Source organism: Capsaspora owczarzaki, assembly GCF_000151315.2.
Source record: "Capsaspora owczarzaki ATCC 30864 unplaced genomic scaffold supercont2.7, whole genome shotgun sequence".
In the NCBI taxonomy this organism is placed as follows: domain Eukaryota; class Filasterea; order Ministeriida; family Capsasporidae; genus Capsaspora; species Capsaspora owczarzaki.
Genome location: NW_011887298.1, coordinates 1,133,679 through 1,148,960, shown reverse-complemented (window position 1 = coordinate 1,148,960; position 15,282 = coordinate 1,133,679). Strand labels below are relative to the sequence as shown.

Here is a 15,282-nt window from a genome sequence, read left to right as displayed (position 1 = left end):
CAACAATATGACATCGTGACCTCCTCGGTGACAGACCCTCACGTCCACATTCACCATCTACATGCTTGCGGTGATTGGACAGGTGGGAGAGCGAGTACAGTGGCTGAAACTGATAAAAACAACGATACTTTTTTGTTTTAGATTCAATCAATCGATACAACAGCAACCCGTCCCCCGCCATCATCATCAGCATCATCACCATCATACTCTTCGGTGAAGAGTCATCTCGGCAATCTCGGGACGCACGGGCAACGCGTGCGGGACGGCGAAATGCCACACACTCGACTTTCGAAGCCGAATCAGCACCTCGAATCGATGCGAAGGCTTGGACTCGCCGCTCAGTGCAGCACCTCGGCCAAAGCAGAGCTTCAGGCGATCACGCAACCGCGGCAGAAAGTCCTGTGTGAGGTACTGCACGGGGGATTTGCGAATGCTTCGCAGGAAATCGCGAGCAGACGTGTCGAGCGCCAAGAGGGCCGCTTGCCAAAGGAAGAGCAGCAGCGTGCACCACGCCACGAGCATCGATGGCAGGCAGACGAAGGAAAGATCGCCCACCGCCTGGCAAGCAGCAATTCGCAACCCGCCCGCCGTCCATGCGCACTCCCGGAAGGCGCCGAATGACATGTGTGTGGCGAACGTCAACCCCAGCGTGGCATAAGCCAAGAAGGAGACAAAGTAGACGGTGTTGTGCAGACCAACGCAGTTCATGGTGAACGGGCAGTGATGGTCAAAGTACGGGATTGTCCGGTTGCACACGCGGCAGTAGAGAGACGCGGCTGAGGCCGTAGTTGCCTGCGAGACGAGTCCAGGCGCAGAGCTTTGAATTCGAGCAGTACTCGTCGTCGTGCTTGGATGAGCTCCACGAGAATGGGCTTGAGCGTTCGGGGCTGAAAGCGCAGGAACGGGAAGTGCCCACTCGCCCGTGACAGGAGACGTGAATACCGCCAGCGTGTAGTTTGCGACTGAATTAATCCATGTGAAGAGCGCCACCGCAATATGGCCGAGCGCGTACCAGTCTGAGAGCCAGTCGACAACGCTCTGCTGGCTCAGATTGGCTTGCTGGCTCGGATCGGCTTGACCAGCGCCGCCGCCGTCTTGTGCTTCTGCTGCTGAGGATGATGATGTGGGCAGATGCTTGCCTGCACGAGCATCGAGGTGGAACGGCAGGAAGATGACGAAAAAGCTCCACAGGGCGACCAGGTGGATCCACAGCACGAGCGCAAACAGCAGCATGTTGAACACGGCGTGCGTCATGCGACCAATGCGCCGCGACGGTAGCATGTTGTCGAGAATATCCACAAGAAGCGGGACCTGGAAGACGCCGACCGCGCCAATGATAAACCAGATGATCATCGTTGCATTCACAAAACGCTCACCCCAAACACACACACACAGGCAAAACGAGACTGAACCCGACAACGACAACGACAAAGATTGATGAGATGATGACAAGTGAAGGCTGAATAATCGTAAATAATAGATAGAGACGACACATGATAACAACAGGCAGAACAAAAAAAAAAAGTCAACATCGGCGCAGCCGCCGTCGAACAGCATCGACAACGGAAACGCCGTAGTAAATCTCGCAGTTGAGGAGCACAAAACCTCCAAAGACCAAGACTGTACCGCAGGCAAACATGGCGCCGACTGTGATGCCCTTGAACAGGACGTCGACGACGATGGCGAGGGGGATGGTGAGACTCAATCCCAACGTCGTAATTGCTGGCGAGGTCAACATTGTCGCCCAGAGCCAGACATAGTCAGACACAACCGTGCCAATCACGGCATTGACAATCAAGTAGAGCCAGGTCATCCTGCTGGGTGGCCAGCCAAACTTTTCCCAGCCCGTCGCGTCAAAAATGAAAAACAGTGGAAGCGTCAAGACGACGTTGAAGAGTCCGACGAATCCTGCATGTTCATAGAATAGCGCCCCCCCCCCCCCAACAACAACAAAAAACAGACAAGGTTAGGTTACACAATCTCCACGACCATGAGATGGACCCACCTCGAAAAACACACACAACAAACCCTACAAACGCACCGAAAAACATGGCCATGATCATGCGGTCTTCGTCGCCAAACCTCTTGAAGAAAACGAGATAGCAGGCGTAGAACACGGCCGAGAACAGGGCAAAGATATCGCCGGATGAAAACCCAACCTCGCCCGCGTTCACCAAGACGACACCGCCAATGCTCAGCGCGACGGCCAACAGCTTGTTCCAGGTGAACTTGTCTGCGGAGGTGGGAAGGAAGAGAGCTCCCATTAGCAGGGTCCAGAGACCTGTCGGAAGAGCGAGTGAGCGACAGTCAAACACCGGCGAGAACAAACAAGGGCGGCGTTACCAGAGGTGGAACTCAAAATGGTGGCCGAAGCAACCGACGTGCGTGTCAACGCAACATTGTATAGATAATTGGCGATAAACCACAGGATGCTAAAGGTGAGGGAGACATTCATGGTCTGGCACCAGCGAGAACAGGTTGGATGAGTTTTTGTGGTCTCGTCGCACTGCGTATTGGTCCAAGACTACTCGGACACGTACCTCGCGAATGGTGAATGGAATAACAGCCGCCGTCTCAGTGGTGGCGCCCTGGTCATGTGCGATATTTGCCTCTTCGTTCGGGTTGTTGACAAGTTGCTAGCATCGACCAACATGGACGATTGAAGCAATACTGTTTAGTGCAATCCATACAAACTGCAATTCGCACATCACTACGGGCACACGTACCTCGTAGGGCTGATCGTTGGAAGCTCGCATTCGCAAGAATCGCTTGATTCTGACAGCAGCAAACACCAAAACCAAAATAAGCGTCAACTGCTTCAAAACCTAGCATTGTTGCCACTGTCAGAATCACAAAACCTGTGCAGCATCCAACGAGGTCGTCCACCAAACCCGAATGGCCGCTGCCGCCATGCAGGTACGAATAGAAATCCGAGCAGGTACACGCTGAACATTGCATTGTTCGTGTATGTCAGGAACATTGGGTGGTTGAAATCGTTATCATCAAAGATGTACTGTGAACACCGTTTCCAACATTATCATTCAAACGTGAGTGTTCTGTGTCGCGTTCAATGCGGCTGGTGGGGCATGCACAAACAAAAGAGCGGCAAACGGATGGAGGCGGTCTGAGCATTGGCAATGGTCGACGCACTCCACCACACACACCACTCAATCAATCAATGAACAAGTCTTCATTGTTGCTCTTCACCACCAACCTGCTGAAGTTCGGCCGAGCCAACCCAGATGATGACGACGAGCAGCAGAAGGAAGAGTCCGAACGCAAACCGCCTCCGCTCGCGAGGCGTCTGCTGCTTGACGCTTGGTGCTGCTGCTGTCGATGCTTGTTGTCCAATGACTGCGGTTGAAGCATCGTGCTGGTCGGACAAGTCGATGGGAGGGTCTGTCTCAGGCGCGTCGGCGGTCAAGTCGGCAGAAAGGCGCTGCGACGCTTGGATGGAGCGATTCGCATCCATGCACTCGAACACCAAGAAAGAACCGGGACTGAGAAGCAGTAATGATGATGTGAAATTGTTGGGGAAAGACTGCGAATCACAGGTCATTGTTTGATCACAGAAATACACCAGAAACAGGACAAAAAAAAAAAAACGGCAAACACAACAGCTCTGCTCTTTGTACAACTTCAAATCGAATAGCGGTGTTGGGCCCAGCCATAGTTGGATGGAATCAGCTCAATTACGTCATGCTGGGGCACGGAGATGAAGGGAACTTCGTCGGGAGTCTTGCCCAGAAAGTAGGCGAGGAGAGACTGCAGCGTGGAAACGTGCGAAATGACCACAACCGGTTGCCGCGTACGCTCGAGCTCGAGCAAAAAGAAGGTCAGTCGCTCGTGCAAATCTTGGTAGGACTCGCCGCCGGGAAATCGGTAGACGAACGGGGCCTTGCCGAACGCGGCAAACTCTTCCGGCATGCTGCTCATAATTTGTTGGATGCTCATGCCGTGGCAGATGCCAGTATCAAGCATATTGAGCGAGCTCAGTGCTTGAACACGACCGCAGCTGACGTGCTTGGCCGTTTCCACCGATCGAGGCAGCAGGGATGTGTAGACCACGGGCTTTTCGACGGACTGTTTCTTGAAGAACTGGCCCAGGCGCTGGGCAAACGCAACCCCCTCCGGATTGAGACTCGAGTTCATGGTAAACCTGGACGGGAGGCTCGTTGACGACTCTGACGCGTGCCCAAAGCCAAACGCCGGCGTGGTTGCGGGCGTCAACTCGACCAAGTCCGCAAGTTCCGTTTTGCCCGACCTGACCAGGTAGATGGGCCGCTGGCCAATATGCAGCGACATTAAAAATGCCGTGATAAAGTGGCTCAGATGGCCATGGACGTTGGAGCAGATCAGTTTTGAAGCGAGATTGATCACCTTGACGTAGGAAATGTTCTCTTCGTCCTCGATTGGCTGATAGACGAGCTCGTAGTTGCTGTGAGGCCGCGGAAATGCAAGAAGAAGAAGAAGAAGGGACAGACAGAGGAGGAGCGGCAAGTGGGGGAGAAGAGCAGAACAACGATGCCGTCAGTCTAAACGAGAGAAATCGGATTCACCAAAGAACACAACAAAATCTCACTGGATTCGAGCTCTCAAGTCGGACATGGCTTGCTCCACATCGCACCCCTTGTAATCGGGACTGTTTTCCACCTTTTGCCGCATGTTTCCTTCAATCACGGCTTGGTCTGTGCACAGGGACTCGAGGAAGAGGACGTTTCCGGCGAATCCGGACTTTTGGACGCGGTCGAGAATGGCGTGGCGGCGATCCTTGCGACTGTTGGTTGCGTCGTACACTGCGATTTGGCCTTCTGATACTGCATGACGCGTCACGGAATGAATACGCAATCGTCTGAGCACCCCTCAACCGTCATGATTCATGCAGCAGTTTGTGTTGCTCCGAATTACAATGACTTTTACCATTGAGATACTCGAGCAGCTCGTCCAGGACTTCCATGGCGGCCTGCTCGCGAGCCAGCTTGGCGTCTTGGTTGGCAGCATCAAAGAACGACGCGTCCTGCTGCTGCGTGGCGTTCTCGCGGCGCCGGTTGCCGACGTTGAAGAGCGCCGTCTTGAAGCCCTTCCACAGGAAGAACGAGACGAGCTTCTTGCTAATGTACGACTTGCCTGTGTTTGTTGATTTGCAGTGCAGCAGCACAATTGTGTGTGTGTGTGTGTGTAGACTTGCAAGTGAGTGCAACCAAGCAGAGAGAGGACTCGAGAGCAGTGACTTGAGCCAAAGAGGCACAACGCAGTGCTACTCACCGCGGGCAGGCAGTCCAACCATCACAATCAGCATCTTGGAGCTGCACAGCGCAAAAGAGACAAAAAGGAAGAGAAGATGTGGGGAGGGTCGGGTGTTCAACAGTCCCATTGTGAGTGAGCGGCAGAGAGCGGGGTTGGTTTTTTTGGCAGCGCAATGCGAATGCACTGACCTTTGATCAAGCACACTCATCGTTTGATGTGGTTTGTGTGTGTGTGTGTGTGTGTGTGCTTTAGAATGAATGAATGACTGAATGGATGAATGAATGGATGAATGAATGAATGAATGAATGGAGCAAATTTTGCTAAAACCCTCAGACTTGCATCAATCGTCGTCTGGTCTGGGACGGCAGTGTGGTGTATACCACAGCATTCATTGAGCCTCGAAGCCACCCCACTACATTAAACCTCGAAGCCTTCTCTCTGAAACCAGGTATAATTGGGCGAGCAGCTCCAACAACGAATAGAAATCACTCAAAGACATCCACACACGCAACAACAACAAAAACAAAAACAACAACAACAACAACAACAACAACAACAACAACAACAACAACAACAACAACAACAACAACAACCAGAACTACCGACTTAGAATACAGTCATCAGCGCAAAGATGCCGTACAACAGCAGACAAGGGTAGACAACGAGCAAGAGCTGGTCGCGGAGACTGAGCACCGACACGAAAATGTGCGACGCCGAGAACGAGCACCAGGCAATGCTCAAGCACGCAAGCACAAGGCCGACGTAGCCTTGGAGGGAGAGCAGGATGGAGATGGACGACAGGATGACCATTGGGAGCAAGCAGTAGCCCAGCACACTGACGGTGCGCGCGAGCGAGATGCCGCTCTCGGACATGAGGTTGAGAATGCCATAGACGCCCAGGCAGCCCACGACGCCAACGCCATAGATGGAGCCAAAGTGGACCTTGCCCGACATGAGCAGGAAGGATCCGAACAGGAGGCAGAAGATGAGCGGCCCGGCGAGATCCGTGTCGTCCATGACGTGCTGGTCGGCCGGCTTGAACGGATTGAGTGCCAGCCGCGTCTTGTCTGTGATCTGGCCAAAGTTGATTCCGAGCTCCTCGAGCAGCGGCGGCTCGTCCTCCAGGCTGGTCGAGCCTCCTCCCGCCGCCATCATCGAACCTCCTCCGCCGTTCGCGCCAAAGCCGCCCGCGCCAAAGCCACCGCCCATGCTGCCCATGCTGCCCATGCTGGACATTGTGCCAGACGGGGCGCTAAAGTCGCCGCCATACCCTGCGCCGCTCATGAACGCCATCTGGTTTTGCTGCTGTGTTGGCAGCAGGAAGCCGTTGTTGCTGTTGCTGTTTGAGTTGCCGCCGTATGCGAACGCGTTGCTGCTGGGGTCGTGGGTGGACTGTCCCATGTTGACGCCAGCGTACGCCGATGACGACGATGACGACGACGACTGCTGTGCGTAGGGTGGCAGACCAAAGTCGCTCTGCTGCTGCTGCTGCCCTGGAGTGATGAACTGCAACGACGCCGCCATTTCTGTCTGTCTCGCTTTTGTGGTGCACGCTCTCTCTCTCTCTCTCTCTTTCTCTCTTTGTTAGAGCGTTTGGTATTGTGTTCGTGATGAATCGCTGGAATTTGGTTGGATTGGTAGAACAGCAAACGACGACTGAGAGAGAGAGCGAGTAAAAGACTGAGCGCTGTTCTCAGAAATGGCCGATAACATCAACTAATCGTTGAATCTATATCGATTTCACTCAATCGAGTCATCCACAATCTCAGACAAGGGGGTAAGGTTGGTTGGTTGGTTGAAGCCAGCAGCAGCAGCATTGTGCTTTGCCTTTGTGTCTTTGTCTTCCTCCTCTGACTTTTGCTTTGACCTCTCGTTCGTCTGATTTATTTTTTACAATACAATCGAGTGCTTCAGTCGTCTTCTTCTTTGTGTTGCTTCATTTTGGGTCTTTACTTCAATAGCATTGCTTACACACCCTTTGGCAACATTAGCACACACGAACAAATGCCGCTCACTTCGACGTCGTCCTCTGGAACGCTGCGCCCGCCTTCGTCCACGTCGCTTGCGAACGTGACTGTAGACGAGGTTGTCAGTCGGCTGTGCGCTGCGCTCGAGGCCGCTCTCCCCGCTGGCGAGGAGATGGGCGAGGATCGCTTGTCGGCCGAGGTTGCCGACTTTCTAATGGTAAGCGCTCTCTTTGTTGCTTTTCCCTCTCTACTTTGGCTTTACAGCGTGACACGGGGGGCCCCCTTTGTGGCTTGGCTCTTATTGTGAGCTGGACGCTCGCTTGTTTGGTTGTTTGGTTGTTGGTCATGAGTTTGCAACCACAAAAAAAAAAAAAAAAAAAAAATGGAACCAACAATAATAACAACTTCACACTTGAACAGAGCTCACCGAGAACGAAGGCTGGGTTGGGGGTTGAGCATGAATAGTGCTTGGAACAGTAGGCGCATGGTCGGTGTGCATCATCGTGCAGGGCGACGCGGAGGCACTCGGACCGGACCGGGAAGGGAGAGCAGAGGACCACTTTATCAAACGTGTGCTCCACAACACACCCATTCGAAACGAGTGTGGAAGCAATGCAAGCCCCCCTTCAAAAACAACAAACAAAAAACAACAAACGCCCCGCAGCAGGCATGGGATGAAAACAAGAGGGCTCAATGCACGAGGACTTCAATGGGCAGCGGTGAACAGACCGTTGGTCCCGACCACTTTACCACCACACCCCCTTTGTTCGTCCAAACGCTTACGTATTACGTCCCAACGTTTGCTCCATCGAGGACGAGGACGAAATCATCCACTGATGTTGTTTGTTTGCTTTTGTTTGTTTTGTGGGGGGACAAAAAAAATCACAAACCCAGATCCGCGGAATGACCGACTACGACTCGAAAGAATCCATCGAGCTGGCTGCGCGAGTGATCGAGTACGGTGTTGACGCTGTGCTCATGCGCGAGATGGCCACCGCGACCGAGGTGATGCTGGACACAGTGCTGCCCTTGTTCGACCGCGTCGAGACGGTCATTGCACGCTGCGAAAAGGAGGTGCGCGACAACCCCGCGCTCAAGTTCCCCGCGCTGCTGCTCGACAAGCTCGCCGTCTTGCGTGCCAAGCGGACAGACACAACGCCAGAGAAGGCGCGCGAGGTCATTCTCGAGTTCGAGTCCACCCGCGCCAACTCGGCCGTGCAGGAGAGCATGCGGCGCAAAAAGTCTGCCTTCAACGAGCGCACGCGCAAGTTTGAGGATGCCCAACAGACCGTATCACAAGTCCGCAACGAGTCGATGCGTCTCAAGTCGACCAAGTCTCGTCCGAGGATTGATTTGATTTAAGCGTTTTTGCGGTAGCGGTGGCCAATGGGCAGCCAGTGCTTTTTTTTTTCGGAAGAGGCCAGACAAAAACAAAAAAAAACGGTCGACTTTGATTGTACTTTGATTGCCACGTTTGATTGTGACTTGTTTATCATGTCCTGCCCCCTCGCATGTTCCAGCACAAATTGACAATGTTTCTTGATAGACTACATTCATTTTGTGTACAGAGAGAAGAGGCAGATTAACACGCAACATGAAAAAAAAGGGGACATATTGGACAGAAAACACACCATTGAAACAAAAAGGGCCTGCAAAAAAGCACTCGAGGTAATATACAAGAAAAACAACAGCTGCGCTGCTCCCATCCTTTCAGTTGAAGAGAATGGAGCCGGGATCGCGGTGTTGCAGAATGGCCATGTGCTTGAGCAGATCCTTCTTGGTGATGATGCCAACAAGCTGACCGTAGCTGCAGACAAGCGCATAGCGCAGGCCCAGCTTTCGGAAGAGCTCTAGCGTCATTTCTGTCGTGGTGTGCTCGGCAATTTGGATGGGAGACTGCAAAGGCAAAAGGAGTTGTTGTTCAAAAACAGAAAAAGCCAAAGAAAAGTGAGCACAACAGTCGCTGCAAGACCAACTAACTTTCAATTTGTTGACCAGCGCCTTACAGCATCCAAGCAGTGACGCAAGCTGATCATCTCGGAGGTGTTTCCACTCGCGGCCGTCCGGTGGGAGAATGAGCAAGTCGTAAACTCGGTCACGTCATGATGCTTTCGCGCTTTTTCTGCAAATGGATCAAGTCAGGACATTTCGTCGACAAGCTGGTGAGGAAACGAAAAGAGCAAAACGGGAAAGCACAAGAAAAAGGAGGACAACTGTGCGTACCAAGTGCAATCTTAAGTTCCGAGCGAGCAACATAGCCAGCGACATGCATCGTTTCAGTCGTAAAGACGACCGGGAAGCCTTGGTAGACTGTCTCTTCCAAGAGTCGTTCTACACGCGAAAGAGAGGGAGAGAGACAAAAAAAAAGTGAGCCTCCAATAGTACAAACGAGTTAGCGCACGAAACGACACATCAGCAGCGCTTACCAAGTTGCCCAACAGTGTTGCCAAAAACGGGCAAGACACACAACGGCGAATCGCCCTTTTGCGGGTACATGACGTCGCAGGCAAGAGTAGTGTGCCGGAACTCCTCCTTGTTGTCCAAGAACGGATAGCCGTTGAGCCGAATGTGACGATCGTAGATACCCTCGCGGCTGAACGCGTCGCCGACCCATTTGCTGACGAGGACGGCGGTCATGAACGGAAGCACATACGAGAGGCCGCCAGTCAGCTCGAACATGATGACAACCAGCGAGACAGTCATGCGGGTCACACCGCCGAGCACGGCTGCTGCGCCGACCATGGCATACAGCCCAGGGATGATGCAGGACTCTGGCTTTGCACCACACGAGAGCTCGAACAGGTCGGGGTTGGCGTTGACAATCTGCTGCATGGCAATGCCGAGGATGCGACCGGTGCACGCACCAATGGCCATGGAGGGCACAAACAAGCCCGCCGGTAGCTTGAGACCGAACGTGAAGACGGTGATGATCATGCGGAAGGCGGCGGACAGGAACAGCAGGCCGATCGTCTCGCCAATCAGATCGTCGTTGCAGACATCTCGCTTATCCTCGGGGCCGCAGATGCTGAACAGCTCGCGGATGAGCGAGCTCGTCGAGTTGCGCTGGTACGGGTTGAGGTAGTTGACGGCGGCGGTGATGAAAGCGATCGCCACAATTTCATAGATGGGGTACTTGCCCAGTGCGGACGACTTGCGGAAGGCGCACCAACGAGCGTTAACGCGGATGAAGGCGGCACCGAAAAGACCGCCAAACACACCCAGCAGGGCGAAGGGAATAATCTCAAAGAGGCGCCAGTGCTCGTCGTAATCGACGGCGAACAGAGACGAGCGGCCGTTCAAGAACGGGTTCATGTAGCGGAGGACGGTGGCGGCCGTCAGCGCGCAAAAGAAGGCACGCCACATGGTCTTGTAGGGAAAGTAGTAACTGACCTCCTCGAGACTGAACAAGACACCGCCGACAGGCGCACCGAAGGCGACAGAAACACCGGCTGCAGCTGCGGCCGAGAGCACCTCGCGCTTCTTGGCTTCGTTTTTACGGTACTTGGCAAAGATGCGCGAGCAAATGTTGCCAATTGCGCAGACAATGTGCACGAACGGGCCCTCCTTGCCGAGACTGAGGCCAGCGGAAGACGACAGCGTCTAGATCATCATCATCTGAGCGTGAGTGTCGAGTGTTCAAGGCCATCACGCAAACAGGGGAAAAAAAAGCAGCGAACGCAACAAAACAATTTACAACTTACCAAACCAATCAACTTTGTGACAAGCGTCCAAATGCCGAGGAACTTGCGAATGACAAATCCTCCGAGAATGGTCTTGACTTGCGGAATACCAGAGCCGGCGGCGTAAGGAGCGAAAAACTTGACAAAGGTGCCGCTCAGAAGGGCAAAGAGGATGGCAAAGCAAATGTACACGAGGTAGTTGCCCCAGTACGCTGCAGCGCCATCGAGATTGTGAAAGTCGGCCCACGTCTTCCACGCGGTGCACTGGCCCTCGGCGGCAGCCCAGCAACAAAACTCGTGGTTGAGGTAGAATGCATTGGAGCAGACGCCAAGTTTGATATCGCCCAGCCAGTCTGTTGCCACGTCTGCAACGCCCGCGACAAACCCGGCAATGAGGCCAACTAGAAACATGAGCAGCCATCCTTGGCAGCCGTCGTTTGCGGATTGAAGCTTGCCCTTCCAGCCCGGCAGGCGGTCTCGACGCAGCTGTCGTTGGCGCTGCTGGTCTCGGGCGTGGTCGCGCATCCAATCAATAGTCGAGAAATCCTGGTAACGCAGCTTTGTTTCGCGCTGCGAGGAAATGTCCTTGAGGTTTTCGTCATTCTCCTCCAGCTGCTCGTCTGCTTCTTCTTCCAGGCGCTCCTGCTCGTCGCGCTCCTTGGCGCGCTGGAGAGTGAGCGACACGTTGGGTGCGTTGGCAGGCGCTGCGCTCGCTGTTAAGGACGAGAGGCGTCGGAGGCCCGACCGCCCACCACCAATGACATCTGATCCAGCACCACCACCACCAACACGACCCGAGACGACCGCGCGCAGAATGCCTTCGCCCGCCGCGGCGTCGTCGTGCAGCACCAGCTCGGGCGAGTGTGCGAATGACGACCGCAGTCCCGAGGACGACGACGACGCCGCCGTGCCCGATGATGCCGGTGCATCGACAGCCAGCGCGTTCTGGAGCATGCGCTGGTGGATGTTGGGCTGGTTTTGGTGCAGCGAGCTCGTCCAGAGCGTGGACGCCGTGGCACTGCTCGAGCCCGGTCCCGCAGCAGCACCAGCACCCGCGGCAGCGACCGTGGGCAGCCGCACGCTGTTGGTGGATGCGTGCGATGCAGCAGTCGCTGGGATTCCAGCACCACCACCACCACCATTACCGGCGGCCGTGTCGGCAGCGTTGAGCATCGAGTCGTATTGCAGCAGCGCGCTGCCCTCGTTGGCGGCGTCGAGCAGTCCTATCCGGTGCGGCATTGGCTGAGACTGGGCGGCGGCGCTACTACTGTACGGATCGTAATTGATCTGCAGCACGAAGAGGTTCAAAAAAAATGAGACTGGATGACAGGCAAAGGGCAGCAAAGCCGAGAGAGGGGGCGAAGTGAAAGGCCGAAACGTTCATTTGGTCCACTCCAAGCAAGCCAACCAACCGTTTCGTCCGTTCGAGTGAAGACAGCAACGTTGAACAAAGAAGAGCAAGAAAGAAGGAAGGAAGGAAAGCAAGAAGCAAAGAAGGAAGCAAAGAAGGGAGAAGCGTGCTCTAATTCATTTTTAGTATGACGTTGAGGCTTTTTCGTCGTTTTGCTTTCTTACGTCCGTCTCTTGCTCGCCTTCGACTTTGGATAATAAAATGATACCAACAATAATAAAAGCAGGGTTTTTTTTTTTTTTTTTTTTTTTTTTTTTTTGGCTGTCAGTTGACTGCGGTGTTTTCATTGCTGCTCACTGCTCAACACGTCAGCCCACAAAGCGACAAGTTGGATGTAGTAGGAAATGAAATGAAAACAAAAGGGGGGGGTTTTGGCTGTTGAACGACGACGACGACAATGAAGCAGCAGCAGCAGCAGCGAAACGAAAAAAAAAAAAAACAGGGGCAGAAATAATAAAAAAAATAATAAAAATAAAAAGGTGGCCTCGCGGTGTGAATTAACGGAACAAAAGGGTCACGCTGGGAAGAGTCCGATTGACTGGTGGACGGACGTGCTTATGGAGACAGTGTGCTGCAATCCCAATGGATGTGAGGGAAGGGAGGATCAAATGAGGTGGGGGACGTGGGGAGAGAGAGCGGGGCGAGAAGAAAGGCTTACATTGCTGAAATCATCTGCTGTTGACTGGTACACATTGTCGCTCGACGAGAGCAGTGATTGCTCGTCAGCACGGCGACTCATAACAATGAACAAAAAAATGAACAATGAACAATTGAACAATTGAACAATTGAACAAATTGAACAATTGAACAATTGAACAATTGAACAACAAAAAAAAAAGCGAAACAAATCAATTGACGCGAAAAACAAAAACAAAAAACTTGAAACAAACTTGCTTCATCCATCGATGGACATTCGCATCGGTGCGACGGTGCTGTACGATGGCGGCGAATGACGACGCGATTTGCTGTGAATCTCGTCCGAGGAAGAGGCGGACGACGGTGGCGTTGACGCTCCAGACGAGGTGCCAGAAGAGCTGCTCGATGTTAATGGTCGAATGTCGCGCGCTCCTCCTCCCCCACCTCCACCGCCTCCTCGGTGCGAAGAGGAAGAGGAAGACAGCGACAATGATGATGCTGAACACGACGCGCTACTTGCTTGCTTGGTGCGGCGACTCTCGCGATCAGAATCAGAATCCTCCTCGCTCGTGCCACATCCACATCCAGCACCGCGCTTCTTGCTCTTGTTCGAACTCGAGCGAGAGCGCATGCTATCGGACACTGGCTTTCTGTCGTCATCATCGCTCTCTGAGGACGAGGAAGACGAATCGGACGACGAGCTGGTGGTTGAGGCAGACGACAGTGTGCCCTCGGAGGCCTTTTGCGCACGCTCCGCGTTGACGGCGTCCGCAATGGCCGCCAACTCTGGGTAACTCTGCCGAATGTTGTTGAGCCAGCGCCCCGAGAGCTTTGGCCGGCCTTTCACTGTCTTGCGCCAAACTGCCTCGAAATTGGTGCAGCTGGCAAAGTTTTGCGTGATTGCGATCGTTGTATCTAGGTTGAGCACGACATGCCACCAGCCGCCTGGTACAAACACCGTTTCACCTGAGGGCGAGAGTCCGGGGGAGGCGGGGGCGGTGACGAAAAGGTTGAACAACAAAGAGTAATCAGCGTGCGTGTTGCAACATCAATCAGTGTCCTATGCCCAAAACGCATCGTGTGCATCCAAAAAAACGCATTACCTGGCCGTTGAAGCAGCTCCAAGGGCCGCAATTCGGCAGGCCAGTTCGGTGATTGGGTGCGCGGATAAACCGAGCTAAACCAGCAGGCCGCCTCAGAGTCCATGCCAGAAATGGCCGGCTTGACTAACTCGCGTGGTGCATGAGGAGGGAAGAGGCACCACCTGAAACAATGCATTTAGACACAACAGAGACCGGTGTTGACGATGAGTTGTGGAAACCGACAACAACAACAACACAAAATTTGGGCGCAACTCTGCCCTCTTACCGCTTGTGCCCTTGAATCAGCGTGTTCCAGGCACTCGTGGACAACGGGTCAATGTGAATGCCGGTGCCAGAACGCTTCGGACCCATCACAAACCACCGGAATGGAGGGCGTTGGCTGCCGGCATGCTTGAAGAGATCGTCGCGGAAGAACTTTGGGACTGTGTAATCGTCGAGCAGCTGCTTCTTCTTTCGATGCTTGCCAAAGGACGAGTCAAACACGTACATCGGACTGTCGTCGCGGTTGCCGCGTCCAGTGCCGTGGTTCATGTACTGCACATAGTACCGAAACCGCAGCTTGACAGGATAGCCTTCGTCGTCCTCGCCACACTTGAACCGCTGTCCGCCAAACTTGCGCAGCAGTTTCTGTACAAACAGTCACATTCAAAAATGAGTCGAGTGCGATGGAGCGGTACGTACGTGGACGGCGACCATTTGCGCCGACTGTGCCCTTTAGCAACATGTGGCGCAATGAGATCCAACCCCGTCACGCCGGCTGTTTACCTCTTCAGTCCAGTTCTTGGTGGCAGGCCAATCATCAGCGCATCCAGTAATGACCACCGGAACGCCTGGTCGCTCGTACCGCTCGATAAACTCGGCCTCCGACAACGAGTCCACATGCACTCGCTCGATGGTGTCCTTGGCGATGGTCGGCTCCGGCGCGAGACTCAGCACGCCAGGCTGTGCATAGCCGTACTTTGTCCATCCCCCATCTTGTTTGAGCTCTGCAGTGCAGTGCGAGAGAGAGAGAGAGAGAGAGAAAAGCGCAAGTCAATTCATCGTCATCGTCTTTCAACGTTTGGTTCTCCAGGCCCCTCAGCCACTCTCCTCTCCTCTCGATCATTCGTTATCATGATCATCACACTGTCATGAAGTTGAAATAGTCTCACCAGAGCGACCGCGATTTTTCGCCCGTCGTATCCGGCGTTTCACCTTCTCTTCCAGTTCAACGCGCTTTTCGCTCATGCTGTTTTCAA

The 15,282-nt window shown here is 53.8% G+C and overlaps 7 protein-coding genes across 9 annotated transcripts; 1 reads left to right on the top strand and 6 right to left on the bottom strand.

The window, feature by feature from the left end:
• Positions 1 to 119: 119 nt before the first annotated feature.
• CAOG_04845 (hypothetical protein) lies at positions 120 to 1,424 on the bottom strand. The gene has a single exon (XM_004347546.2). It carries the CDS (start codon positions 1,351 to 1,353, stop codon positions 202 to 204), a length of 1,152 nt encoding a protein of 383 aa, XP_004347596.1. The 5' UTR covers positions 1,354 to 1,424; the 3' UTR covers positions 120 to 201.
• Positions 1,425 to 1,427: 3 nt separating this feature from the next.
• Positions 1,428 to 3,530, bottom strand: CAOG_04844. Of its 2 annotated transcripts, none has more exons than XM_011272121.1 (7): positions 3,215 to 3,530; positions 2,859 to 3,076; positions 2,727 to 2,775; positions 2,541 to 2,636; positions 2,344 to 2,458; positions 2,042 to 2,281; positions 1,428 to 1,908 (listed from the first exon to the last, which is right to left on the bottom strand). In XM_011272121.1, the coding sequence occupies exons 2-7, from the start codon at positions 2,978 to 2,980 to the stop codon at positions 1,526 to 1,528; spliced, it is 1,005 nt and encodes a 334-aa protein (XP_011270423.1). In that variant the 5' UTR covers positions 2,981 to 3,076; positions 3,215 to 3,530; the 3' UTR covers positions 1,428 to 1,525. The 2 variants fall into 2 exon arrangements, with proteins under 2 accessions (XP_011270423.1, XP_004347595.2); XM_004347545.2 differs by having other exon boundaries at positions 2,859 to 3,013.
• Positions 3,531 to 3,532: 2 nt separating this feature from the next.
• CAOG_04843 (hypothetical protein) lies at positions 3,533 to 5,493 on the bottom strand. Its single transcript, XM_004347544.2, has 5 exons — positions 5,436 to 5,493; positions 5,266 to 5,306; positions 4,921 to 5,127; positions 4,583 to 4,817; positions 3,533 to 4,438 (listed from the first exon to the last, which is right to left on the bottom strand). The coding sequence occupies exons 1-5, from the start codon at positions 5,453 to 5,455 to the stop codon at positions 3,640 to 3,642; spliced, it is 1,302 nt and encodes a 433-aa protein (XP_004347594.2). The 5' UTR covers positions 5,456 to 5,493; the 3' UTR covers positions 3,533 to 3,639.
• A 159-nt stretch (positions 5,494 to 5,652) lies between these two features.
• On the bottom strand, positions 5,653 to 6,928 carry CAOG_04842 (smap-5-prov protein). Its single transcript, XM_004347543.2, has one exon. The coding sequence runs from the start codon at positions 6,769 to 6,771 to the stop codon at positions 5,854 to 5,856; it is 918 nt and encodes a 305-aa protein (XP_004347593.1). The 5' UTR covers positions 6,772 to 6,928; the 3' UTR covers positions 5,653 to 5,853.
• A 237-nt stretch (positions 6,929 to 7,165) lies between these two features.
• CAOG_04841 (hypothetical protein) lies at positions 7,166 to 8,761 on the top strand. The gene is made up of 2 exons (XM_004347542.2): positions 7,166 to 7,431; positions 8,109 to 8,761. The coding sequence occupies exons 1-2, from the start codon at positions 7,252 to 7,254 to the stop codon at positions 8,574 to 8,576; spliced, it is 648 nt and encodes a 215-aa protein (XP_004347592.1). The 5' UTR covers positions 7,166 to 7,251; the 3' UTR covers positions 8,577 to 8,761.
• CAOG_08827 lies at positions 8,748 to 13,122 on the bottom strand. Of its 2 annotated transcripts, XM_011272166.1 has the most exons (6): positions 12,964 to 13,122; positions 10,916 to 12,181; positions 9,641 to 10,814; positions 9,438 to 9,545; positions 9,221 to 9,336; positions 8,748 to 9,110 (listed from the first exon to the last, which is right to left on the bottom strand). In XM_011272166.1, exons 1-6 carry the CDS (start codon positions 13,042 to 13,044, stop codon positions 8,925 to 8,927), a joined length of 2,931 nt encoding a protein of 976 aa, XP_011270468.1. In that variant the 5' UTR covers positions 13,045 to 13,122; the 3' UTR covers positions 8,748 to 8,924. The 2 variants fall into 2 exon arrangements, with proteins under 2 accessions (XP_011270468.1, XP_011270467.1); XM_011272165.1 differs by lacking the exon at positions 12,964 to 13,122 and having other exon boundaries at positions 10,916 to 12,305.
• On the bottom strand, positions 13,110 to 15,278 carry CAOG_08826 (hypothetical protein). The gene is made up of 5 exons (XM_011272164.1): positions 15,196 to 15,278; positions 14,810 to 15,030; positions 14,310 to 14,671; positions 14,045 to 14,205; positions 13,110 to 13,907 (listed from the first exon to the last, which is right to left on the bottom strand). The coding sequence occupies exons 1-5, from the start codon at positions 15,269 to 15,271 to the stop codon at positions 13,201 to 13,203; spliced, it is 1,527 nt and encodes a 508-aa protein (XP_011270466.1). The 5' UTR covers positions 15,272 to 15,278; the 3' UTR covers positions 13,110 to 13,200.
• Positions 15,279 to 15,282: the final 4 nt, after the last annotated feature.